At 43.5% G+C, this 26,389-nt stretch overlaps 2 protein-coding genes across 3 annotated transcripts; both read right to left on the reverse strand.

The window, feature by feature from the left end:
• Positions 1 to 65: 65 nt before the first annotated feature.
• On the reverse strand, positions 66 to 8,116 carry P2RX4 (purinergic receptor P2X 4). Of its 2 annotated transcripts, XM_068653968.1 has the most exons (12): positions 7,554 to 8,116; positions 5,935 to 6,082; positions 4,882 to 4,953; positions 4,727 to 4,799; positions 4,153 to 4,249; positions 3,864 to 3,944; positions 3,616 to 3,757; positions 3,173 to 3,309; positions 1,741 to 1,834; positions 1,592 to 1,657; positions 1,412 to 1,507; positions 66 to 707 (listed from the first exon to the last, which is right to left on the reverse strand). In XM_068653968.1, the coding sequence occupies exons 1-12, from the start codon at positions 7,682 to 7,684 to the stop codon at positions 675 to 677; spliced, it is 1,170 nt and encodes a 389-aa protein (XP_068510069.1). In that variant the 5' UTR covers positions 7,685 to 8,116; the 3' UTR covers positions 66 to 674. The 2 variants fall into 2 exon arrangements, with proteins under 2 accessions (XP_068510069.1, XP_068510070.1); XM_068653969.1 differs by lacking the exons at positions 66 to 707; positions 1,412 to 1,507; positions 1,592 to 1,657 and adding an exon at positions 2,333 to 2,418.
• A 146-nt stretch (positions 8,117 to 8,262) lies between these two features.
• Positions 8,263 to 24,624, reverse strand: P2RX7 (purinergic receptor P2X 7). Its single transcript, XM_068653957.1, has 13 exons — positions 24,447 to 24,624; positions 22,715 to 22,847; positions 22,080 to 22,151; positions 21,113 to 21,185; positions 20,047 to 20,143; positions 16,917 to 16,997; positions 16,241 to 16,370; positions 15,662 to 15,792; positions 12,229 to 12,322; positions 11,721 to 11,786; positions 11,507 to 11,623; positions 10,616 to 10,711; positions 8,263 to 10,147 (listed from the first exon to the last, which is right to left on the reverse strand). Exons 1-13 carry the CDS (start codon positions 24,569 to 24,571, stop codon positions 9,677 to 9,679), a joined length of 1,686 nt encoding a protein of 561 aa, XP_068510058.1. The 5' UTR covers positions 24,572 to 24,624; the 3' UTR covers positions 8,263 to 9,676.
• Between the last annotated feature and the right edge of the window lie 1,765 nt (positions 24,625 to 26,389).

Consider the following 26,389-nt stretch of genomic DNA (forward strand, 5'->3'; position numbering starts at 1 on the left):
AGAGCAGCAGCAGGCAAATCAAGAATGAAATAAAACCAAAACCCAGCTTGCAGGACGCCAAGAGGGTTGATAGAAGTTAACATTTTATTAAAAAAGAAAGTGAATTTTAGCACAGTGGCACAAACAGAAAACAGAACTTGTAACCAGTAAACCATGTACCATAGCACAAGGGAATGGGGCACCGCTTTATCTCAGTTGATGGCCACTAGAGCCTGGGGACAATTAAATAGAAGGAAGTCTCAACTAAACATCACCATCCCTCATGGTGAGAAGTGACCTGATAACTACTCTCCTAAGGTTAGGCAACACATGCCAGGAGCCACATTTACTGTAAGGAAGAGCCTTTGCTGCTCTCTGCTACCACTGAGCTCAGGGAAAGGAGGACTGTTGAAATGACAGTGACATTATCCCAAGCTCATCTGGGCAGAGATCTGGCACAAAACCACAAGGCTCTGTATGTGCTTAGTGCAGTTCACCTGGAAAGGACAGATCCAGTTCTCCTCTCTGGGGGTTGGTTCTGGCTAGCAAAAGGTGGTGGGTAGTGAAGAACATCCCTTTCTTAGGTTTGTTCCCCCCTTCCTTCCAAGGAAGAGAGGGGCAGGTCTCACAGCAGGGTCAGGGAAACATTCACAGCGTCAGTTCACAGCAGCAGCTGGTGCTGCAGCAGCAGGAGATCAGGAGTCGGTTCCGTAGGTCTCGCTGTCTCCCTGCAAAGATCAGAGATTACGTTTATCTGCCAGAGAACTGTTCTTCCACTTCCTCTCACACAAAACCCTCTCTGCACAGGCGATCTACTCTCTGCTACTGGACTCAGACTTTACAGTGCCAGTGGCAGCAGGTCTTTTGACTCAGAATGCCTCCTTTTTGGCTCTGCCCACCAAGCACAGGGCTGCAGAGCACAGCTCTGCCCTCAGCACCAGCCAAGGAACCCCACCAGAGGCAAGAGGAGGGCTAAGTCCTACTGGCCTGATGGATCCTTTAGCTCCTGAAGGGGAGTGGAACTGGCCATCAGCAGCCTGGTTTCAGAAAACACCTGCCCAGGGGCTGTGTTTGCTTGCAGCAGCAGGAACCTCCAAAGGCTTTGGGGGGATTTAAAAGCAGCAGAACTGTCTGCAGCTTGTGGGAGGCAACTGCCAAGGACGGCAACCCAGAAGAGAGATGCAGTGGGAGCACAAGTTCTTGAACATACACTTCCCTCTCTGAGAGTGGTTGCCCAGGAAACACAACAGTATTTTTTTCTAGTGCTTCTCCCCACAACAGCTCTGAAGTAAAAATGAGCTGCTCTGAGGACAAAGTTTCCTCACAGCTGTGGTACAAAGCCTGTGTTTGATGTGGACTTTGTACATCCTGTTTCAGAACGCTTCCTCCTCTGATTCCAAAGGCATCTCGCCCTGCCTTCATTGATGCTTACCATCTCATAATCCTCCACATATTTGTATTTCTTCTCCCGATAGTAGTATTTCTTCTTCATGCAGTTCAGGACAACAAGGTCGCATAGCACTGTAGCCTAGTGGAGATTGGAAGAACTCAAGGCAATGATCTTCAGAACTCAGCCACTAACCCAGAATTCAGTCCTAGTGCAGTCACTTACCACTCCGAACAGCGCTAAGCCAGAGCCAATGTTAATCATTGTAGGAATTACATCAAACTTTCCTGCCTGGAAGACAGTTACAAGGCTAAATATGTTTTTTCTGTATCTCTGAAAGCCCTCACCTCACAACCTCCATGAAGTTGCCCTACCTTTCCAAACACTATGATATCAAAGCGGATTCCATAGGCTTTGACAAGTGTCCGCGATTCAACGCCACTACTATCCTTGTAGTATTTTGCAAACCTATAAAAAAAAAAAAAAAAAAGTAGGTCAGAGCTTAGCTGGAAATGTTGAGGATCCTTATGTGATTTTCATGCAGCATCCAGGTGTGTTCCCCATCCCAAAAGGATGGGCTAAACATTTGTACTTCCACAGATTAGTTTACATGCAAGCAAGCACATACAGGAGAAAAGCCCAGAAGAGGCAAGTTTAAAACTGCAGTTAGCACCAGCCCAGTCAGGAGACTTCTAAAGGATAGAGAAAGGATGAAGTTAGGTGAGCAGAAGGACAGATGGGGAGAAATTCAGCTACACATGAGAATCAGCCCCTCACAGAGGCAAGCAGGAGGCTGCAGGAGCACAGCAGCCACAAGAGGGCAGGGTCGGGAGCAGGCAGCGCGGGAGGCAGCAAAGCTCACAGCTCAGCTCGGCACACGAAGGCGGTTCCTTGTCCCACACAACGTGACTCGCACGCAAATGACACGGAAAAGGAATATGAACAAATAAGTGAGATTAGACTTACTCTGTCACATGGTTCACTAAGCCAGGAGGAAGCACAGAAGAGGGTAGAAGAGAACAGGAAGGATTGGTAAGGGCAGGCACCATGGTCTGCAATTAGCAAGAGCATTTCAGAGCCTGCACCAGCTGGGCCGCGATATCCTCCAGCCTGAATCATCTGACACCCCAATACTTGCAGGCCTGGCACCTCCCAAACACGGACGTGCTCTGTCTGCATGGCAGCAGCCTCCCACCACACCATGAAACAATCCTCGGCTCCTGTCTGAGTGACTGCAGGCCCAAGTTCACGGCCCTGGCTGGCAGCAAATTCACACAAGTTCTACCAAAATTGATTCCCTCTGCTAACTGAGCTGGTGACTCCAGAAACGAGGAAACTGCTCAGGGCTTGGCTCATGACCAGGACAGTTGCAGGGATCTTGGCAAGGTGGGTGGCCGATCCGTACCATAGCTCTGAGCCTGGATGCAACCAGCTGCCCAGCTTTGCACTCAAACTGCTTTACTGGTGGTACTGAACCCACCCATAGCAACCAGCACCTGTACGTGGTGGTGTACACCAGAAGGATGTTCCTGGTGCAGATCTGGTCTCTGACTGACAGAGACACCTTCTAGAGGCTAGTTTTTCCCTCACCTTGTACAGTGAAGGAGGCCCTTCAGCCTCCCAACCTCGTGCTCCCTGCCCCTTACATCTCTCAGCACCAAAGAAAACCTCCAAGCAAGTTGTACAGCATCAGAGGAAGTCCAAGGACCAGCTGCAACTGCCAGAGGAGCGCAGGCAGCCTGCAACACTGTGCCAATGGCAGGCGGAGCCACAGGCACAGCAGGGTCCCTTCCATTGCCACGTTACCTGAAGTTGTACCCAGGTGAGACGGTGTGGGCAGTGTCCTTGTTGTCAAGGCGCCGGAAGGAATATTTCGGCACGCAGTAGGAAGCAGCTCTGTCAAGGTTGCAGTCCCAGTTGATCTGCAGCCCCATGACTCCACCCTGCAGAGCAGAGGAGAGGAGCTGGTGAGCAGTCCAAGAGCCTGAGTAGCCTAGCACAGGGCTCTGGGCTGAGCAGGACCCTGATCACTGGCTCATGATGCACGCCCAGTCTTTCCCACTGCTACAGGAGAACATAGCCCCACCCAAGGCCAAATATTGCTAAGTAGAGCTGACTCTGCTCCCTCTGGCCAGGGCAGCTCTCCATTTTGCAGCTAATGCACATCCCATGGCTCATGCCACCAGGCGGGGGAGATGATTACTTACTGTTCCTATCCTACACACCCGAGAGAAAGGTCTGCCAAATACCTCCACAGCCATCTCCTGGAAGTTCTGCCCTGCAGCTTCAACTATTTTCCCTAGGCGAAAGATAGGGCAGAAGGGATCTGTCTTGGAGTCATAGATGCAGTTCTTGAGATAAGTGGAGTTGATAGTGGGGAGGATGTTTCGTCTATAGGGGAACAGAGGGAGGAGATCTGTTGCATCTTCTTCTAGTTGTCCAGCTCCCCTTTACTGTCCAGGAGGCCAGGCAGCAAAACGCCTCGCACACTACTTACTTGGTGAAGTTGAATTTGGGATACCAAATATTGTTCTTCACCAGAATGGTGAAGTTCTCGGCTCCTTGCAGAAATGCTGGCCTGCAAAACAACAGAAAAAAGTAAATAAGTTTCATTTATATTTTCACAAACAAGGTCTTCATCACTGCAGGGCCTTTGATGATAACCTCTTTAGCTTTTCCCAATAGTAATGCGTAAGGAAACACCATTGGTTGTGGCAGAAACCAGCTGTGTACTGCTGGCCTCCTCTCAGGAGGGCCACCACAGAGTAAGAAGACAGAGCTCTCACTTGGGTACGTGATAGTCATCCTCCACAGGGCACCATGCAAAGACTTCACAGGTCTTGATGCTGTCGTTGTAATTTACACATTTCCCAGTTTGGATGCCTGGAAAGACAAGCACATGGAGACACTCCCAAGGAAAAGTAAAGAGGTAGTATTTGCCCTGTGACGTCTCCTCACTCTTTAAGGTGAAAGCAGTCTGCTCGGAAGGGAAGTGCCACTGTCTAATCCTCATTATTTTCCATTGCAACTTGTAGTACAATTTCAGAGAAAGAAGCATTTTCCAAGTCAAATCCTCATCTATGCATGTGAAACTGCTTCATGGACTTAAGGTCTTGAAAAAACTCTCACACTGTTTACTAACTCACCAAAGCACACATCCATCCAGTATCCACCCAATGCAGTTAAGCCCATCTGCTCTTCCCTGGAAGAAAAATGTGAGCTTCCTTTTCAGTTCTCTTAGGTAGGAAAGAATGAGAACAAGGAGACTGAAGTGGAATGCTGCTTCCTTCACAGGAGAGTGGGCACAGCACAGAGATATCACAACACAGAATGAAAGAGCCCTTGCAGCAAGTTCCCTACCATTGCTGTGGGTGCTGACATATCCTGGAACACAGCTGTTGTTCTTGCTGCACTCTGTTTTATCATCTGGAAGCTGGACAGGAACAACAATTAAACAAAACTCCAAAACCATCCCTCCCCACACCACGTAGGATTAAAGCAGACCCTGTACCTACCTCTGGACATTGGCCCTGGGTCTGGTTTAGTGTGAATATCATGTTGGTCATGACAAACACACTGTTCTCTTCCTGAGCATGCAAAGCAAGAAGGAAATTTAAGAGTGACAATACTATGCAATAGTATATCCACGGCACTGCCCCAAATGTCAAAATGTCTTTACTGACAAAGCTGAGATGGTCCTGCAGAGGGGGCTTGTTAAAGGAGCAAGATCCCATGAGTATCGCCTGATACCACTGCCTTTGGGCAGAGGAAGGAATGTGGGACTAGCAACCCCTTCTGTCCTCCCACTTAGCCCCTCCTTTACAATATGAAAACAGATCACAGAGCTATTCTGGGGGTTACAAGGCATGACCAGGAATAAAAATCCAGCTGCAAGCTTGTTCACAACTCTCACTTTTTTTTTTTCAGTATATCTACTGAATATTTGACCAGTCTTGGTTTGTTTCTGCAGTGAACACCACCTCCATTACTTTCAGATCTATATGAGTTGGGATCTGTTCTTTCCTCCTGCTCCATTAATATGCAAATACGATCACTCAGCCAAAAACTGGCTGAATACTATCACTTTCTGCACCACAACTGACGCAGACAGAGTGACCCACAACTAGCAGCTTGGCCACGTCTGCCAGCCCTGAAGGCCACGTACTTCCCACACAGCGCAGATTCCTGCAGACACACCGCCAATCAGTAACTACAGCAATACCTCCTGTTCAGTTCCGGATCAGATGAGTGGCAGGCTATTCCTTGGGCTTCTGTCAACAAATTATCTTTGAATTGTTTGCCTTTGAGAGTAAGAGGGAGGATGTGGTTATTGCCACAACTTTTTCCTGAAGTCTGCAAAATTCTCCTTCATATGCATACACACACACACACACACACACACACACACACACTTTGCTTGAAACAAGCTTCCTAATCTGCTTTATTTGCTACATTCTCTTGTATAAAGGCTATGCTGGAGCAAAAGCTGTTCCAGACCTCATTGGATTTTGGCAGAGCAGCAGCTGTTTCTTAGAAAACCCACCGTCTGCATGTGAAATGATTCATACCTGAGGAGGGATGACATAGTCAGCTACATCCCAGACCCTGGCTCCCAAGGAGGATGTGTTTGTCAGCGTTACTCCTTTCACCTTTGTGGTTACAGAACTGACCACAGAGTCTGTTTCCTGGTAGCCCTTCTCCCACACAAAGACCCAGCTGCAAGATAGGGATTGCAAGAAAAAAATAAAGAAATCAAACCACACAGCACACAACAGAAAACAGCTAAACATCATAAATTAGCACAGGCAGTGGGAATTTCACCTTTTTCCATGTGTAACCTGAAAAGGCAGGTCCATATAATTTCACAGTGTTTTGCTACAAAAGTCACAGGATCAGCCATCTCCCTTCTGTTTTTTTTTTTAAGTGGTTTGTCAGTGTCTCATTACTGCATAATTGTATGTACGTCCTCCCACTCCCACAGGTGAACATCAGTTCACAAGAGGGGAAACAGCACAGGGCTCTGACATGGTCTCCACTACAATCGCCAAGCAAATGTCACTTTGACTCTGGGCAGTCAGCATGGCCCTTACTGCTGTATAGATGGTGGGTCAGGCCCTTTGGCTCTGGTCCACACCATCTATTTTTGGCTTTTTATTTAGGTATTAAACAAGAATAGGACGAAGTTTCCTTTCACCAGCTGTGTGCAGGAATGAGAAAGAGACAGAGAGTGCACTGCAGAAACCCCCTGTTAGTGAGAGGTGTAAGGATGCAAGAAAGCAACTCTCAGGATAACCAGTTCATGACTTTTCCCAACTACATGCCTTAAATAATTACAGTTTTCAGGTTTCCACTGGCACTTACTGTAAAAGCTATACACTCACATCCTTTGTTGCTAGTGAAGGATCCATCTCCTCAAAAAGCATTTCAGGACAACTGGGAATTAGGTTAACTTTTACAGCTTACACTGATATTTCATATATTCTCAGACTGCGGCAATCCACACACAAAGCACAATCTTTGCTCCTGTGACCAGGAAGGGCTGCCCTGGTTTTTCCTTGCTCCTAGGGACAGGGCCACACCACAGGAGTTATTCCTGTCAGTAAAACATTGACCTGCTGCCTCTCTCTTATGGCGGGCTGTCCACCACCTGGTTGTCAGGTCTTTCCTCACAACACAACGCTCTTTGCCTCGTGTGAGCTTTTATATGTTATAAAATGCTACCTGGGACCTGGCGACAGGTAGGAGGGAAAGCCACCAACCCCTCTCCAAACTTTACACCATTTGCGTCCTTCTGAAAAGTGATTTGAAGCAGCCAAGACCCAGTTACCGTCACCCACAGGCACACATCTGCCCTATTCCTGGAGCTCACCCCACATTTCTTCCCCCAAAACGCCTCTATCCCACACATTTCTTCCCCCAAAACGCCCCTATCCCACACGCTCCCTCTCCTCAGGCACGACCCCAGCCCTCCCCTCAGCGCCCCGGGGGTCGCTTCCCGCCCCTCAGCGCCTCCCTGACAGAACTGGGGACCGGGCAGCCGCCGACTCCTTCCCCTCAGCCCCAGGGAGCCTCCGCCTTTGGGGCAGCCCCAGACCGACCCCTGCTGCCCCCTCAGCCCCTCGAGGAGCCTCCCGCCCTCCTCCCTCACAGCAGCCCGCCTCCCTCAACGCCCAAGCCCCCAGCTCACCCGATCACGTAGGCGAGGATGGCGAGCTGCACCCCGCGGTTGACGAGCCCCACTTTGCGGCTGCGGATCAGGACGATGCGGGGGGTGTCATACTCGAAGAGAAAACTCTGCACGGCCCCGCACCACACCATGGCGGCGGTCGGGAAGGACGGGCGGGCTGCCCGCCGCCCTCCGGCCCCACACGGCGGGCAGAGGCCGCCGCCGCCCCGCCGCGGAGCCACAGCGCCCCGAGCAGCCCGGACAGCGCCGCGGCAGCCCCCGGGGCTCGGAGCGGCTCCCGGCGCTTCCCCAGCTCCTTCCCCCTCCGTTCTCCACAAATTGCCTGCCAGCCGCCCCTGCGGCCTCTCCCCGGGCTGTTTTCGGCAGGGTTTAGGGAGTGGTCCGCGGCCCTGAGCCCTGTGGGGCGCCCCGGGATGAGCCGGGGCAAGGCTCTGCCCACAGGCTCCCCTCAGCTATCCCGGCAGGGCAGCGGGGGTGGCCTGGGGCCTAAAAATCCGTGTTAAAAGAAAGAACCGGGCACTTGTGGGTCCTGATTTTTTTTTTTTTTTTTTTTTTTTTTTTTTTTTGCTGGTTTGTTTGTTTTTCCACACTCCTCGTTGTTAGCAAGGTTATGGGGAAAGAAAGTAGCAGGCAAAGAATTAGATGAAGAGAGCTCACCAAGTGGCAGTGGGGTTTTCAGACATTGCAAAATCATTGAAGAGATTCTAACTCAACTAGTAGAAACGCTCTGTTTATTACAAAGCCAGTCAAAAGTGACAGGAGAAGGGGCAAGGGGGAGTGTTAAAGAAAAACATACATGAGAAAAGTGAAAAGAACTTAAAAATCACAGTTTTAAGTTAATATCCATTGTAATTCTTCCAAAAGGAAAGATAGCGCACGTGTCAGAACAGGAATGCATTCATGCCAACTGTAATCTTTTCTCACTCTAGATATATAAAATGATGCAATGTGAATGTTAATACAATTAATGTATATTACAACTGAAGATAGAAATACAGCTGACAATCTCCCAGCCATATATCTCAAAATGTATGTTGGGAATTGAAACGGCAAACTGCTGGTTTAGCTCGGAGAGAACAAAGCTTAGTTGAAAGGAGTGCAAAATATACACGTTACAATCCTTCTCACCCTGTTTCTACAAAAATAGAACATGGCCAAGTACAACAAAAAGAAAGAACTGAAAAGGTGTTGGAGCACAGATTAATCTACCCTAAATTTGCTGTTCCTTGGCTGTGGCCTTATGCATCACTGTAAAAAGCAACTTGCACTGTGCTGCATGCAGTAGGAGGAGGTGTAGGAGGCAAGGCCTGTTAGAAGCTAAGAGCAAACAGGAGGACAAAGACTAACATTAAAATTCAATGAATATGAATGAAATGCCTGAAAATATTAGACAAAGATGGTAAAAGTACTTTCCACTCTAATTCCCGGTTTAAGGTAAAAGGACCAATACAAAGAGAACAGCTGGGCTTTTCAGAAAATGCTTTCTCTGTGCCACTGAAATCTAAAATAAGCCTGTTTAATCTGGACAGACTGTCAGGCCTTTAACAGCGAGTTATGAAAATGCATACTCACTGGCTTCTTTCCAGAACCTCTAATCCAGAGCTGCAGCAAGGTGGTGAGGCTAGGGGAGAGAAATGCTCAGGACTACATCTTCAACTGATCTCTCTTTTGGGCTTCCTTCTTTCAGGGGTCATGCTTTTAGATGGTTCTTGGCTCCATCTTATTTTCAGGGTGCTGGTCATCTCCTCACTCATCTGGGAGTCTGGCACACTCCAAAGCAAAGACAGGAGACCTGGAACCTCTCACTAAAATGTAGCCCTAAGAGCTCACCCCAGAGGCTACATTTCTAAACCACACAGGGTGAGTCACAGAGCGAAACAAAGGGAGAAGTACATACTTTAGCTCAAGGTACTTGTTCCTCTAAGACAAGCAGTAGGCAACAGTCCCTCTCTAATGACAATATACAAAAATGCAGCTGCACAGCAAAGATTTTGGGAAGTCACACACTTTCTTTTTCTTCTTCTTTTACACATATAAAAAAAAAATAAAAAAATCCTATGAAAGAAATCAAAGGTTAAATGCCCAAGGTAAGCCACTGCATGAGCTCAAGTTGTGCTGCTTCCTCATTCTATCTTAAAACCAGTATAGTTGCCATCTGCTTTGGGATAAGTACTTCTAATCACCTCTCTGCAGCAACTTGGGATGACAGCTCTGTCTTCCAACTCAAAAGAGCCAAAACGCCAGTGAACATACTGCTTGTAAGCAGCATGACGCAGCTGATTGCTGGTATTGTCACCTTGCAGGTCCAGAAAGGGGTCTTCGTAGAGAAGGGCTTTATTCAGGGTTTCTCTGGACAGCACGAGCTTCTTAAACCAATAGGTGGTTGTGATGCACGGCCCATCTGTGCTGCGGCAGCAGAGCTGCTCGTGGAACTTCTGCGTCAGATTGCATTGGCCACAGCAGCACCACTTGGGGCACTTCGGAGAACGGGTGCTTTGCATTAGACAACTAAGCTGAGATTCTTCAGTGTCATGGTTCTCATTGGGCTCCTTGGTGAAGAAGCTGTAAGGATCACTGAATTTCACAGGGTGATTCTGCAAAGCAATTCCCAACATAAATTAGATGATAAAGCATTGCTGCTGTTTCATCCATCTGCAGAGAGAATTTACAACAGTGATCCTCACCACTGGGTCTTTCATTTGACACAGCACAATAAGTATAATGATGATAGATCAGCAGATCTGGAGGAGGATTATCTTTCTGTGTTGCCAACGCCCACCCTTGCAAAATCGAATTGACACCTTACAAGTTGTTTCAACACCAACACACTCCCACTAGCACACGCCCACTACAGGAAAGCAGCAGTTTTTAGCTGACTCTAGAAAATACATCCTCTGGTCACAGGACTTACTAACTTTAGGGGGGCAATACAAATCCATTTTTAGTCCCTCAGGATCTAATCTAGAAATATGGGGAAGGGGAAATCCAAATCAGTTTGAAATGACATTCCTTATTTCTCCTTTCTGAAGAGGGAATCCCGAAGGTTAAGTGTCTGCCTTTACCTCAAAAATGCTGCCTTCGGCATCCTGCAAGCTTGTTTTCAGAGGCCTCTTTATCAAAATAACATGTGGCTTATCAACATAGGACACAAGCATCACCTGTAGAGCAGAAGAAATTAGCACTGTCAGCTGGAATAGTTACCTAGAAAGCTGGGGATATAGCACAGTTTTGCAGTCTGTATGCCGACAACAGTTCCCTGCAACTGTGTGCTGCAAGAGTAGATGTATCCCAGTATCTGGGATAGCAAGGACAGGGGCAGCAGCAGGGACAGACAAAGCTAAGGGGAAGAGAGGTTATGGAACTAACTGTAGCTAACTGCAGGAGTGCAGTTGTGCAGGGCCTTTATGTGGAGAGTTCATCTTTGCCTTTCATTAAAAAACATTTGTCTAAAATGCTGGGGAATTAGTAGGTGTACCCAAGAGTAATAACTGGTAATGCCTTGAAAAAGAGGAAGAGGAAATTCAGGTTGGCAGGGAAGAGCCTTTGAGCAAAGCCCTCTTTGTAGATAACCCTTCTGTGACCTCCTTCCCCTATTTTAAAGGGTCACTACTCCCAGCGTGTTTCTCTGATAGAGATGGTGTTGCTCTGCTCTGCCAATGATCTATGTGCAGAGCCCACTGCAGCCATGCAGTGCACAGCTCCATGGAAGCTACCTGGAGATTCTCTGGCATGAAAAGGAGGAGGCAGTTCCCTTTGCCAACTCCTTTATGCACTGGATCCCGCAATCCCTCTCACAAAAATCTCTGATCTCCTAAATCCACAACTGCAGGCTACACACAGCGTGCAGAAGAACAAAGCCCAAGCAGTGAAGCAGGAATGAACCACACAGCAATTACGAAGGGTTTGATCTGTGGCATTTGTGTGTCTACTGAACAGCAATTTGCATTCTTTACCTGTTTTGGCTCCAGCACAGTCTCATACTTCTTCCTGATTATATTATCACAGAATTGTATTTTCCAGCAGCCGGAGCAATTGTATAAGGAAAACAAGATTTCAATGACAGTAAAAGCCTGCATAAGAAAGAAAAGCAAGTAGTGATTCCACTTTTTTAATGAGACTGGAGTTCTCCAGAACTGGCTCTATTAACACAAAAACCAAGTCTCTCACCAAACCAAAATAGGTGATTGTGGATCCAATGAATGTGAAGAGTTCAACACTTCTAAATTTTCCACCCTAAAGGAAGCATAAAAGAATATCTGGGTAGCAAGATCTATAACCACTCACTCATCTGAATGCCATTTCTCTTTTTGTCCTTTTACAATGATTCATCCATCCAATCCTAAGATTACATAAACTATCTCTAACACTTTGCAGGGGAAAATAAACAATTTGAGAGGGAAACAGCGGTGACACACAAGGTTCACACAAGGTTCATGATAGACAAGATACCCATTATTCTTTGTCTAAACAACAATCCTGTCTCTCTCAACCCTGCTATGTCATTCTCAGCTTTGTTCTCCTATGCCAGTTGTGTTTAGATCTACTAATCTGGACAGGACTTCCATTCCAGAATGATGGACAGAAGAGGGGAAAGGGGAATATGGCAGACGTAGGGCTAAAGAAATGGTAAGTTTTCTTCTCTCCTCCCTCCACAGAGAAAAACAATTGCATTTACTGTGCCAAAGACGAGGATATCAAACCGTATTCCATAGGCTCTGAAAAGTGTTCGCTGCTCCTTTCCATTTTCTCGCTTGTAGTACCTTGCAAATCTGCAAAAGAACAAATGAAGATCAGTGTGGCTTCCCTAGGGAATACAATGATACAAAAGTGCAGAACACAAAAGGGGGCATAGTTTCTTTTGCCTTCTTTCTTACAGCCTTCTGAAATGCTGGAAGAAGCATTCAGGAACAGTTCATGAAGCCAGCTTCATCGCTGGCAGTCTAAACTAAATTAATACACATGTATGTAGAGATTTAAGCAAATTAAAAATCTAGCTAATGTCCAAGGAGTGTTTTGCTGTCACCATTCAAATCAGAACCTAAAGCTACAGAGGGAAGTTCAACTATGGGTAAAGCAGTTAGAAAACCCTAGCAAGAATATATGAGGAACTGGCAATGGCAAAAGTGCTCATGTTCTTAAGTCTTTTAATGCTACATTTTCCACTACCTGCTCTGAACTCCTGAGGACACTTCAGCATGCTGGATTATCACTCATTTCCAACTCCTTAAGCAGCAGAGAGTGCCAAGAATCACATTGGCCTTTATGAACTTCCAGTTTCTTATTTTATCAACAACACGACCCTCCTGATGCACAGCTCACATCAGCTTATGGATAAATAAACAGTCACAGAGCATGCAACAATGAGATCTTTTTCAAGCCTGACAATGAAAAGCTGGCAGTACAGACAAAATCATTACATTAAACTGAAAGACTTACTAAAACACACAATGGCACTAATTCTCAGCTACTGAAAACAATACCGTATGTCTTTTGCCTCAGACTTGCTGTCAGGATTTAAAATGCTGTGTTGTTCTTGACTGGTTTACTTGAGTGATCTCTAAATCCTCTTCTCCTTCATTTAGATAAATAATTTGAATTGCAATTTGCTGAGCTAAAGGGCTGCAAGGTTAGTTCCGTGGGTGTCAGATACTCACAGATCACTCTGTCATTGTTAATCAAAGTTTGTTTTTATAGTTGGCTGCCTGTTCTACTACAAGAAGAGTAACTGTGTTTAAGAGGATATGTCTAGCATAAATACTATCAGCTCAGCCTTCTGATTTCCAGAGTCTTGGTTTACTCATTCAGATTATAGAGACATCTAAAGAAGAAATACTTTTTCCTCCTTTCTTTACTCTTTGGGTTCAGTCCCTGCAGCTTTGCTTTGCCATCTTGATGCTAACGAACCAGCCCAGAGCAAGCTTTTACTTGATTCCACTCTGTATTTCGCATTCCCTTTGCATTCTACTCCAAGCTAAGTTTGTCAGACTTTTAGACTACTCTTAATCAGTTTCCTAGATCATTTGCTTCTCATTCACAGAGATACAATTTAAAATTCTCTGAAGGAAAGTCACTCAGAAAAACACAGCATAATGTGTTCTGCTTTCTTCTTACTTGCACAGATATGAAATACCCTTTTTGCTTGTGCTGAATGGTTCCAAAGTCTGTGACCAATGCATGTTTTACCAGCCAGCTCTTAGCCTCCAAAGCTTGCAGGTCATTTAGGCTTTATTTTAAAGTTTTCCTAACTGTTTTCAGGATCAGAGGTTTTCTCTAGCCCCCATGGTAGAGGTTATTTCATATTTCTTCTTGATGGCATACAAGCTTTCTTCTCTGTAACAGCTTTGTGCTCAGAGATGACCTGTTGGGAGCTTTCTTGACCACTGTCTGAAGCTTTGCTCCCTTGCACCTCAAGTAGTTATTTTCTTTCAGAAGGCTTACATCTTCCCATTCAAGTCTATCACAAAATTTCCTCTGGAACTGGGCTAAAAGCAATAGGACTCCATGCAGACAGGTTATAACCTGCCTAGAGTCCCCATCTGGACTGCAGGGGAAGCAGCGTTCTATAACCTGTTTCTTAGGGTCTTTTCAAAGTTTTCTTCTGCTACTGATCTCTGCTAGCTTTGGGATGCTGGGCTGGATGGACCTCTTGTCTGATAGTATGTTACATTCTTATGAAATGCCACACTGATGAATAAAAGTTTTATTGAAATATATTTATTGTAGGATCATTTCCTTTGGGTAATTCTACTGAAATCAGCAGCCGTTTATACAGGTTTGCATACACCAGCTCAACACTGTGGCAGAGTTTGTGCACATTCTTCCCTGAAACATCCATGGCTGTTTTAAATGGTATTATGTTCAAACTACTCATCATCCTTCAACTTTCACTGTTTTCACTTTTTGAATTGCTGCACAGACCTACTCTCCACCTCTTTTTTAAATTTTGCAGACATCAGAGAAAGGCTTTCTTTTGCCAATAAAACCCCTTGATTAACAGCTGCAGAATCAGGCCATCTGGATGTTGTCTGGTATCCTGTACACTCTCCCAGCAGGCTTGCCTGTGTTCTCAGATGAAGCTCACTTCCTGGATACTAGAGTTTTACTTCCTTTCAGCACACATTTCAACTGCACCACAGCAAAATAATCTTTCCACTGGTATTTTGATGCTTAAAAAACAGGATTTCGGGCAAAACCATTCTTGGCATTTTGACCCTAGCTGTTAATCTGATACTAATATCCTCAGAACTACTCCAGTCTTCCTCCAAAAGCCTAAGAAATCCCATTTGCCTGCAGAAGTCTATTGAATAGAAACATCGCTGGCCTCAGCCTTGTAGAACTGTCCCACTTTTAACTTGTGTTCTCCCCCATCTCCTGTCTGTGGTTGTCAGCTCTGAGGGAACACCTATTTGTTCCTTGTTTGCACAGCTCCAGCAGAACTCAGCTTTGACGTATATTGGCAGCTCTTTGACAGCTCAGACACTCATGCTAGCATCACCGACGTATGAAAACCCACGATAATAACCAAAGTCAAGAAGTGCCGTTACACAAAAATTTTGTCCTAGATCTGAGGGATAACTTCAATTTTAAACACGCTGATATGCATTTGATAAATTGTGTAACTATTTAGAACTAGAGTCACAACAAGATTTTTTGTCTGAATTTCTCGTAGGTCTGTATGAACACAGAACCAAATGCTCTAATTTACTTTTAAATAAATCTTGATTCAGTGAACTGTAGGGTTACCCAGATGTTAGCAAAACATTTTATTTTATTTTATTGCCTTAGGAAACTCACAAATTTAGGTAGTTTAAAGCTTCAATTGCCATATGGTGGAAGCTGCCCAAACTATTTTCTGTGTTAGTTCCCAGAACACTTGTGGAAAATTTCTAGGCCTTTCAACACAGAAATAAAACCTCCTACCATACAACCATGCTCATCTGGAAAATGACCATGATGATACAACTGCAGTAACTGCAAGTTAAGGACATGAGTACTGAAGCAAAGCAGAATCAAATATTCAGTTGTTCCAAGCTGTCATTCTCCACACCTCATCACATCTTCGCTTCAACTCAGAAAACACCTTACTTGCTTCATCTAACATTTTTTACCTGTAGCTGAATCCAGGGTATTGGGTTCTTGTTTTGCCATCAAGGCGGCGGAAACCATACTCTGGACTGCAGTAGTAAGACCAGCTGTCTAAGTTACAGTCCCATTTAATCTCAATGGCAATTACTCCTCCCTAGAAACAGAAAAAGTAAGTGTGAGGACTAGTGTGATTGCTGCCTTTGCTGAACTTTTTAATGCCAAACATAAGCCACTATTTGTGCCAGTCCGACTTTTGGACAGTTTTTTCCTGAAGCAACATGATTTATGATGTGCTTTGGTAGAATTGAAAGGTGATCATGAGTGACAGCCTTATACAAGGCCTATTTAAATGAAAGGTGGTACAAGGGCCTCTACAAGCTACAGTAATACAAACCAAATAGTATCAACTCTGTCAACGCAGGTTTCATTCTGTGAGATGATTAACACATTTATTTTTTAAAATGTGAGGTTATGTTGGTTCTCAAACAACCTGTTTCTAAACCAAGAACAATTCCATTATATGGCAGACAGGAAAATATGCAGGAAGAAAAAGAAAGAAAAGTTTTCACACTGAGCATAACAAAGAAAGTAGTATCACAGACCTTTACTGCCACCTCTGAAAAGTTCTCTTTTGCTTCCTGAAGGATATCTCCCAGACGGAATATTGGACAGAGAGGGGAAGTTATCTTGTTGAATGTGCAGGAAGAATTGAAATTTGGTGAAATATTTTGTCTGTGAAGAACACATAGAGTTGTTTAAAATTAAAAACAAAAGCTGGAGCAGCTATAAATACAGCTAAGGGCCTTCACTTTTACTAGAAGCTGTGTTAAACGTGCTCAGATTGTACTTACATGAGCTTTTGTTTTCACATCTACCAGATCTATATTTCCCTAAGAGAGATCTACAAATCAAGATCAATTCTTTACTCTTTGAATATATCACAGGCAAAATTTACCTGAGTAAACTAAATATTTTTCACTTTATAATCTGGACCACACAACTGTTACATTGTACTTTAGTTGTTTTAGCTCAACATAAACCAGTATATCTGAACGAGCGATTTTATTGTTCTGTGCCTGGGAGGCTGTGATCCCAAGCTCTTCTATTTCTCTCAGTTCCTGAAGAATTAATAGGACTAAAGACTTAACAGCTGTTGCTCATGCAGATAAAGCCCTGAAGACAGCCTTTCTGAGTAAAGAAGGTGCCAATTTACACAATCCTTTCTTTAGAGCACAACCACTCACTCTTCAGAAAGCATTTGGGAATGTTTGCACTTACACGGTGTAATTAAATTTTGGGAAGTGAACGTTGTTCTTTATTAGCACTGTGAAGTCTTCAGAACTCCTCAGAACTGCAGGCCTAGAAGAGAAACATCAAATGAAGTAACTTCTTGTACTTAAATGCATCAATTAATGCTATGCTAATTTATTACCTGGAACATTGTCAGTAGGCAGAATACTTTGCTGAGAAAGAGATTGAAAAGCAGAGTTAAGTGACTCAGGGAACCAAGAAAGATAAAGGTCATTCTCTTAGTTTTAGATATAAATTGTTCTCTCCCTCTTGCTCTTGCTTGTGTGGGCTGAGCCTAAATGTGTGCTACACGCAGCTAAAATATGAGCTCACAAGACTTCTCGTATAACTCTTGCTACAGAATAGTAGTAAGAGCATATACCATTTGACAGCTGATTATTTCTGCACAATGACAAAGGCAGTTTCATTGCTGGTCCCTGCAGACAGGTGGCCATTTATGCCAGAGCTGCACAGCTAGTAAGAATATAAGAATGAGACATGCTCTTATTCCTAGAGGATGTCTCTGGAAGTCAGGCGTCAATCACATCATCAAAGGCTGTTCTGCCTTTCTAGAAGATAGCGGTTCGAGGGCTTACCCTGCAGACTGTGGGGAGACAGTGGTTTGTGTCACTAAATATGTTGGTGAACTGCAAACACCATGGGAAGCAGGCTACCAGTCCTACCCTTCCTCAAAAGTCAGTTATCTGAAGCTAGTGTGGCAGGAAAGAAGGCACTTTCCTACAAATTGCCAGCTGAGTTAACCTTGGCCTAGATTGCATGAGACAATCTCTGCTACACCCCAGAACTTGCCTGGGCTATAGAAGAGAAACAGATGCAATTTTTAGCTATATATGTCGTGCACAGGGACAGCGCTGGACTGGAATATTCACACAGCTCTGTTTTGAAAATGAGTCAGGAAAATTTTAATTTTCATCAGGACAGCCATTCCAAGGGGTGTAAACAGTCTTCAAAGCAGTCATCCATATCAAGGACAGTGCTTCTAAGCATGCAGTATTTTTCCTATCATTGCACTTTGAGCAATGCCTCTGCATCAGAGATCTGTGATGACTAGAAGCACATTAGTTGGGTGACAGTTTCCATGAAGGACATCTCAGAGCATCTCCTAAACAAAGTCAATGAATGAGAGACATGGCTGCAAACCAATTTAATACTTGCAGATACTATCTGGACATAAAAGCTTCTGAAGAATTTCAGTGTATAACAGTCAAGACATGAATAATGTATGTTAACCGTTAAAGAGCTAAAAATGAATGAACCTATAATGTGGAAGTGTCTGCAACTCATCCACTGGGAGGCATCTGAAATCTGATCCAAAGATCTTCTGGAAAACGTGGTGTAAACACCTATCCTTGGGCCAGCTAATCTGACAGCTGTGCCCTGTTTGAGGCAGAAATGAACAATCAAAAATAAAAGAATCTTCTTGCCAAAATGCAATAGCTTTGTTTGGCTCCTTTGTTCAGCTCCAGCCATAACTAACGGGAAGGAAAAGGAGTACTCCTGTATAGCTCATGAAACTTATCTTTCAAAAGAATTTGGACAATAAAGACAATCATGGGTGTAACCAAAACCCAACATTTCTCCCTCAGTATCTCAACCAGACGGCAAAACTTCCTGGGCTCTGACCTTTCTCTTATATATTGTTCTGGTAGCAAACAAACACTCAGCTTTGCTATTTAGCAATTCCTCCTTTTTTCCTTGCCAATGAAAATTGTGAAGGAACATTTTACATCATAGGTTTGGATCAAACCTCTCATCCATTATTTTTGGTCCCTGGTAGTGATCAACTACTGGCACTGTAGAGGACGATTAGGAAACAAGACAGAATGTGTCAACTGTGCAATGTAATAAACGACAAAATTCCCTTTGGAACACACGGCAGTAAGCCTACACAACACGACATTTGGAAATGACTGGCAGTCACTGAGACTTTATCAAAAAAACCCTAAGATTCCAATAGCTCAGGAAGCTCATGCATATCTTTCCAGGATGCTGTATGAACAGTAATATCCTTCCTGTTTCTGGGCAAAGCCTTTTTTCAGATCACAGCTCTGTCTGCAAAAGTAATGGCACTTCCTTTAAAGAGCTGAAAAAATCTCAAAGTTGCTGCAGGAAGTGTTGTGAGCCCTGGATGGAACCTGGCAGTAGAAAAACTTCTCAGTCTCTGACATAAAGAAAAGATGGGATATATACACAGAATCATGCTTGTTATCTTTTAAAAGCAGTGAGTTAATGGAAGTGGTAATTGACCTGGTTTCTTACATGTATATTTCAAAAGCTGGTTGAGAGAAGCTAAAACTGATTAGTCATCCACTCTTAAGTCTTAGAGTGTAATTTCCAGCATCTCTGTAGAAATCAAAATGATTATACAATTTCTTCATGCTTTGGCTGATATAGAAAGAAAATGGACCAGTTTCTTCTTGGAACACTGCACACTTATACGATTACAGAGAAAGATGGCCACAGGGCTCCTCCATTCCACTCTCTGGGTCACAGCAACATCATTCCCCAGAGTCTTTTTCCTCCAGTTTTCTTCAGCTCACTATTACGTATTGCCAGCATTGAGGTTTTCATCACCTGTCTAGAAGGATGAAGATGCTGTTCTTCAGTCTGGAGAGGACCCCCAAATGCTACTGTGCAGCACAGAGAACCAATCCAGTACTACTGTTCTGAGTGGTGGAAGCAACCTTGCTGTGGTAAATGCACCCATAAGGAGCTTCTACACCTTAAAGCACTGAGCCTGGCAGAAGAGAACCCCAAGTCAGGAAACCTATCTCACACTTGCCTTGACATTTGAATTCATGATCTAAATGCCTCTAGTGAACTCAAAATGCGCCTATGACACCTAAAATTGTTTTTGTGGAAGCTGCATGATGTTACAAACTGGAGGCTTCGGCTTTACTGCACAATCAGCAGGACAATTGTAGAAGGAATTCATTTAAATAGAGTAAGCATTAACAGTATGGCTATGAAGAAAATAGCTGTTTTACAAGAGATCTGTACATGCCTGAGCAAAGTGATTATCCTAAAATTGTATGACTCTGTCAAAGCAAATCCTTTTTTTTGACAAAAAAAAAAAAAAGGTAGATTTTTTACTTACACAGGGGGGGGTTCCTCCATTGGCACAGGGCACCATGCCATGACCTCACAGGTTTTAAGAGTTTCATTATACCGCACACATCTTCCTGTCTGAACTCCTGTAGAGAAAGCATTTCTCATTCAGCAAACACAAGAGTTTTGCACCATATAGAGAGTTTCCACATGGCAGTGGATTCCTCCTCAAATGTAAAGCAGAGGTTTTGACATTATAAATTCTTGCAGCTTTCTGTTCAGGATAAAATCATGGTCCTGCCACACATCATCAATCCTTATTTAGCCCTTTACTTGGGTCAACAATGCTTGCTATTGTTTGGACTGAGGATGAAGTACTTTCCTGCAAAGTTTTACATTAAGTTACATATCTGAGTCTTGGTATAAACTGAGAAATTAGCCGTTTCAGTCAACTGAATCAATTAACAATCAAATAAACAATTAACAAGTTTAATTCAACAACATAAGCAAATTAAACAAGGATATAAAGGTAAGCAGAAAAACTTAATTCTTTCTACGTTCCTGGAGAGTCAGCATTTTTTGTGAGTGCCCTGTCTTTACCAGCTAAAGCACTAATTCAGCCAGAAGCCTGAATTCAGGAATCCCAGCACTACAAAGAACTCACATAGCTGATGAAAACTGTAAGATGTCTTCTGGACAACTAGCCCTCAAAAAAGGACAGATGTCATTGTCTTATTCTGAGAACTAATTATCATGGGGATGTTACAGACCCTTCAAAAAGATCCTGTAGCCACTCCCCTTGCTGAGCAGTCATGGACTTCAATGGGAGTGACTGGAGTTTGGCCTTAATTCACATCACGGTCTGCACTCCTCTTCACATTTGCCCTTCCTCTGCTCCCTTTCACTGTTTCTCTTTTTAGAAAGGGCATATAGAAAATGGTAAGAACTCTGTTTTGTCGTTTCAAAAACAGGTTATCAGATATCTCTCAGGATTCTGCATTGTTCTACTGCAATTCTTCTCCAAGTTGGAACTTGTACGTTCTGCACTGGTCAATAATGCAACAGAAGGTAGTACCCACAAACAATATTTCAATCTGAAAATGCCGTTTACCTACCATTACTGTGGACATATGCACTCCCTTTTTCACAGGACTTGTCTGTAGAGCAGATAGCTTTGGCAAAGGGAGCCTGAAAAAATGACATAAAAGAGCAACATAAATATATTCCTCTCCATACCTATGTAAAAAGTCTTTCTTAACTTCAATGCAAAAATAGTAAATAATAAGAAAATAATGCAGAGAAAGTATAATCCTTATTTATTATTATGCTTATAACAAGCACAAGGCTAAGCTAGCTGAAAAAAAAAAAAAAAGGAAAACAAAATTTTTCTCACTTATAATAACACTTTCCTTTATTATGTCCTTTCCTGTTTTTTGTACTCTTTTCTGTACTACTAGGTGCAATAGATCTCATACTGGACTATTTCTTTGTTTACTAACAGCTCCATAAACTTTTGCCAGTGAAAGTTAACTTGTGTTTAGGAACTACATTGCAAAGTCCCACTTCTAGGCCAGCCAGATGAATGAAGAGGAGAGCTGCAGCTGACTACCACATTTGGGCTAGAGAAAGGAAGGAAGGGAACACGTAGGAATGAGCACCAGACCAGCAGAGAAGCTGATAGCACTTCTCTAACTCCATCACCCCTTCAGGTTTTTCTCAAGACCAGCAGCAAAGCCAGAGAAGCTGCACTGGCCTGAATGTCACCACTGCCTGAAAGCGATGCATGTATGTTTGGCAAAGTCATTGCTACAAGGCAAAGTCACAACTGACAACTGAATCCCCAAGAAACACCAGAGTAGAGGAAAGAAATGGAGCAATTAAAATAGATTTTGCATGCTTTCTGTTGAGATACAAGCATTAAAAGCAGCAGTATTTGCTTGCACAGGATGGTCCCAAGGACAGTCCACTCTTTTACATCAACATTAATGTTTGCTCCTAACTACTGCCTATTTGTATTCAATACTATCATCCTAAATATACATTACAATATATATATATATATATATATATATATACATTTACCTCAGGGCATCTGCCTTGAATCTGGTTTTCTGTCTGAATGACGTTGGTCATCACGAAAAAAGAGTCTCTTGACTACATGGAGAAGAGAAAATTAATCTACATGAAATTTCACAGACTTGTTTCAGACCTCAGTCACTCCAGAGCATTACCTGGAAGCACAGTGAGGCTGTTTCTGCTCTACCACCCCCCAACAGACATTAAAGTTCAATCTGGCTTAAACAGGAAAAGCCAGGGACATCATCAGGGCATAAATGAGCAACCAGGGCAAAAAGGCCCCGATTTTTTATTTTTTAATCTGGCATTGCAGCCAAGAAAAACGTGCTGGCAGTAACTAGTAATGATACTACTGTGTTTAGTACCACTATACTGGAATAAATCTTTTGATTTTGTAAAAATTCATAACAAATAGCATCACAGAATTATCATAAAAGAGGATAATCTTTTCCCTTGTACCGGGGAAGAAAGGGTAGATTTGGTTTGGTAGACTGCTGTCTCACATGTAAAGTCTCCTTTAATGTTGCTGCTCATTCCTGGAGAGACATACCAGGAAAAAACAAAAAACAACAACAACAAAAAAAAAAAACAGATGCACTAACAGAAGTTGAATATTATGCTGACATTAAATTAAGACTTGCCTGCATTGGTATGGCATATTCTGCTGTATCCCAGATCCTGCTGACTGCATGAGCCACTCCCTTCACACTAATGCGAACTGAGCTGGTAACTTCTTCCTTCTCCTGATAGCGCTTGTCAGTGATGAGGGTGTAACTGGCCAGATTAAACAGAAAGAACAGGTACACTCATAAAAATAAAATTGGGTCAGGTTTTTTTTGTATCATTTTTGGACAAAATGCACTGCAAGATAAAGTCAAGCATTTTCAAGTAACTGAGAGCCGTTTGGTGTGAGACTGATGCATCATCTGGGCCAAAGTTTCCCTTGTATTCACCTTTGCAATGTTCAGCTTTGTCAGGAATGAGTTCAAATACACACAGAGAATTTCTATTTTCACCGCTTAAATGCTATAGACAGCATTAGGTCACATCCTGGTTCTTCAGATGCCATTTGTGAAACACCAACTAACTGCAAGGGGGCTTAACGTCATCCAAAAACTTTTGCCCATGGTGCATTACTCTACTTAGACTTTGATCTTTTGTGTCACAAACAGTAGTGTCCTCTCTATATTTGGGATTTATATTTTTTTGGGGGGGTGGAGAGCTTAAAATACTTAGTCTTTAACTTTCCAGAGTGAGTACTCTTGCATGTCATTCTGATTGCTTTAAAAATCTTGTCCTAATGCTTTTACTTCCTCGTGCATTGTGTGTGTTAATAATAGAAAGTCATCTCTGTTTTTATGCTGACAGGGAAGTCATTTCACTCATCTAATTCATGAAAGAACTGTCAACTTTGAAAACTACTGTATGTTCAGAAGGTACTTTCCACTCTACATAAAAGTACCATAAAAGGCTTTATTTGACAAACAAACTGGCTGCATAGCCACAGGAGCCAGCACCATTTCAGTTTAACAACAGACTCTTCTGGAGGGGATAAAAGTTTCTGAAGGACAGAAACTGAAAGCAACTGATCAATGCTCCTTCATTTATAGTGTCTATTATAACAGTGTTTCAGCCTTTTCCTTCAGGAGAACGGTACTTGGGGATAATCGTGTGTTTGGAAATTGGCAGTAGGAGCCCAGGTCTGAGCAGCAGTAGGTGCCTGCATTTCCTGCCAAATTGATTCTTACTGAGATTGCGATCAGTGTGCTCAATGTTCTGGCCTGTTGCCCTCCCATAAGAAAGAAACCAACCATCTAAATTTGCAGACTTTGTTCAGCAAAGACTTATCACTGGAAACAGCCCTACTTTGGGAGCAAAGAGCAAAATCTGCCCTTTAGAGGCAATCAATTACTGCATATTCCTAGAACACCTTATTGTTCTTGAAATCTGCTTCAAGGGCTAATTGGCTATTTCATCTGTTAGGTGTATCTAACCCTAGATAGGAGACTCTGGAACAAGATCTAATCTCAGAAACACTGGTGTAAATCTGAGATTTTTAGTGCAGGTAGTGTGGTTTTAACAGAACAAAAATGAGAACCGCACAGCAATAAATGAAACTGAAAGCATTTGTTAGTAGAAACCCAGCTCTGTCCTAGTAACCCCACCCTGTTAAGTAACCTCCTGTGCCCAACTCCCACCACCAGGTTCCCACTGCCACATCCATCTTCCAAGAACAGCCCAACACCAAAACAATGGTCTTGAGTTGCTGCCACAGAACTCAAAGCACTGAAAGCCACGTTGCAAGCCAGACAACCTGCGAAACAAGCAGCATTTCTTAGTGTACAACACCATGTCCCATCACCCTGCACTTACCAAATAGATATGGCAATAACTACATAAATGAACCACTTTGCACATACACATCCAACGCTCCGAAAGCGGATTGATTTTGGAGAGTCATAGTGAAATGGATCCTTCAGACAGCCGCACGAGACCATTGCTGATACTTCCTTTGAAAATGAAATTTCTAACAGCTGCTACTGGTTGGTGCTGTCTTTTTCCACTACTTCTCAAGCCACACCACTTAAAGGCACAGGCAGAGACCTATGTGAGTACCGGGGTTCCCCAGGCCTTCTACAGAAAGGCAGGTAGTGGATCAAGGACTGATATTAACTGCAACTAATACAAAGAAATGGCAGACAGGATGCCAAACACCTTCTTTACCTGTCCAGAGAAGGAAAAGGACAAATTAACCTGTTTTAGTTTTATAAAATAAGGTGAATTCCGCTAAAAAGTAGTCTGACTCAGCCTGTTGACAGAAAAACAAGCTCTTTGCAGCCACCCACGTTTATGTACGACAAAGACAGTTTTGAGAGAGGGAAGATTTTTTGAATTCCCTTCAACTGAGTACCCCTAGTGTAAATTTATGAATTCAGACTTTTTTCAAAGAGAAAAGTCAAAATGCCAGATGCATTAATGCTGCTAGTATGGTCCCCAGCTAGCCCAGCTTTCTACAGTTAAAAAGTTCTGGTTTGGAAAAAAATGAGAGAATTTCCTGCTAAGTTCTCAAGTCCTACTTGTTCAATGTCTGGGGGAGAATTTCCTTTCATTGAATCAATCCAGACATCAAGCCTGACTTTGAAAGCTCCGTGAAGCAGTAAATACTTTCAAGCCCCTGACCTGACTTGAAGAAGGATGGGAAGCTTTTATATTGCTTAAAAGGCTTGATTCTTCTGTGTGAATTCAACGCTTTTTTTTTTTTTTTTTTTTTTTTCAAAACGCTTCAGCAGGAACAGGCTTAGGGTTCACATTAAATTTGGAACGACTACCGTGGATCAAACCGCGGGACTGTTAGCACAGGACACTTATTTTGCCTCCAAGAATGGCCATAAATAGATGCTTAGGGAAGAACGTAAGGACCAAGAAAGCAAAAAAATGATTCTTCCAAATAGTTTCCCAGTCTGTTTGCAACTCAAGGACACCCTTAGTCAGATATGATTATTATTTTTTTTATATTCAGTAACCTTTAATAAATCTCCCTTCCATTAACTTATCCAGTCTTCCAGGTAAAATGTTAGCATCTTCAAATCCCTCTAGTAAGCATTTGCACAGCTAACTGCACATAGCCTGAAGAGTCACAACTGTTGATTTGTTTAGAGAAGGAGCACTGAATTTTACTCTAGAGCTCCAAAGCTGATTGCTAGCACTGCTTGTCACCTTCTGCCAACAGCACCATCCCTCTGCCACCTGCAAACAGCACCACCAGCACTCAATCTTTCTGCTCCTCTGAAATCCCATAGACCAAAGGCCTTAAAACACAGTGAAATGGGAAAATGGAAGCTCACTAGTTTCTACCATGGAATTACTGTGCAGCCTTCCTCACATCAAATCCCCTTCCAGTGCGCCTTACTCAACATCTTTAAAATGAGCTGATCATTTACTTCCCACTTCCTTGGCAAGCTGTGGGTGCATCACTAGCTCTGGTTTACATGAGGAACTGGGTGGCCTCAGCCACCACAAAAGAACCTTGCTGGGTGTCTCTTGTCCACATAGGCAAGGGGGAAGCTGAGAGCTACAGGAGCATTAAGGCAGAAGCAGCAGCTCAGACAGTGAGTCTCTGCACTGGGAGACAGCAGTACAGAAAGGTCAGGAGGCTCCTGGCCATGCTCCTCCCACTCCAGAGGTGTATTCCAGGCACCAGTGCAGCTCTTCTCAACAACCATATCAATAGGCATTTGCAAAAATAAACTGGGTTCTGGTTGCACCAGGAGCTGAGCACTGCACTGTGAATTATGCTGCTTGGCTTTCCAGGAGAG

Source organism: Anas acuta, chromosome 17 (assembly GCF_963932015.1).
Source record: "Anas acuta chromosome 17, bAnaAcu1.1, whole genome shotgun sequence".
Taxonomy (NCBI): Eukaryota; Metazoa; Chordata; class Aves; order Anseriformes; family Anatidae; genus Anas; species Anas acuta.

Excerpts from the sequence above, each read along its gene's own strand:
- P2RX7 (XM_068653957.1), bottom strand. The coding sequence starts at position 24,571 with ATGGTCTCGTGCGGCTGTCTGAAGGATCCATTTCACTATGACTCTCCA. Across the intron at positions 22,848-24,446 it reads GTTATTGCCATATCTATTTG|TTACACCCTCATCACTGACA; the intron begins GTAAGTGCAGGG and ends TAATCTGGCCAG. Across the intron at positions 11,624-11,720 it reads CAATCACCTATTTTGGTTTG|GCTTTTACTGTCATTGAAAT; the intron begins GTGAGAGACTTG and ends TTTCTTATGCAG.
- P2RX4 (XM_068653968.1), bottom strand. The coding sequence starts at position 7,684 with ATGGTGTGGTGCGGGGCCGTGCAGAGTTTTCTCTTCGAGTATGACACC. Across the intron at positions 4,250-4,726 it reads TGTCAGCACCCACAGCAATG|GCATCCAAACTGGGAAATGT; the intron begins GTAGGGAACTTG and ends TTGTCTTTCCAG. Across the intron at positions 708-1,411 it reads ATGTGGAGGATTATGAGATG|GGAGACAGCGAGACCTACGG; the intron begins GTAAGCATCAAT and ends TGATCTTTGCAG.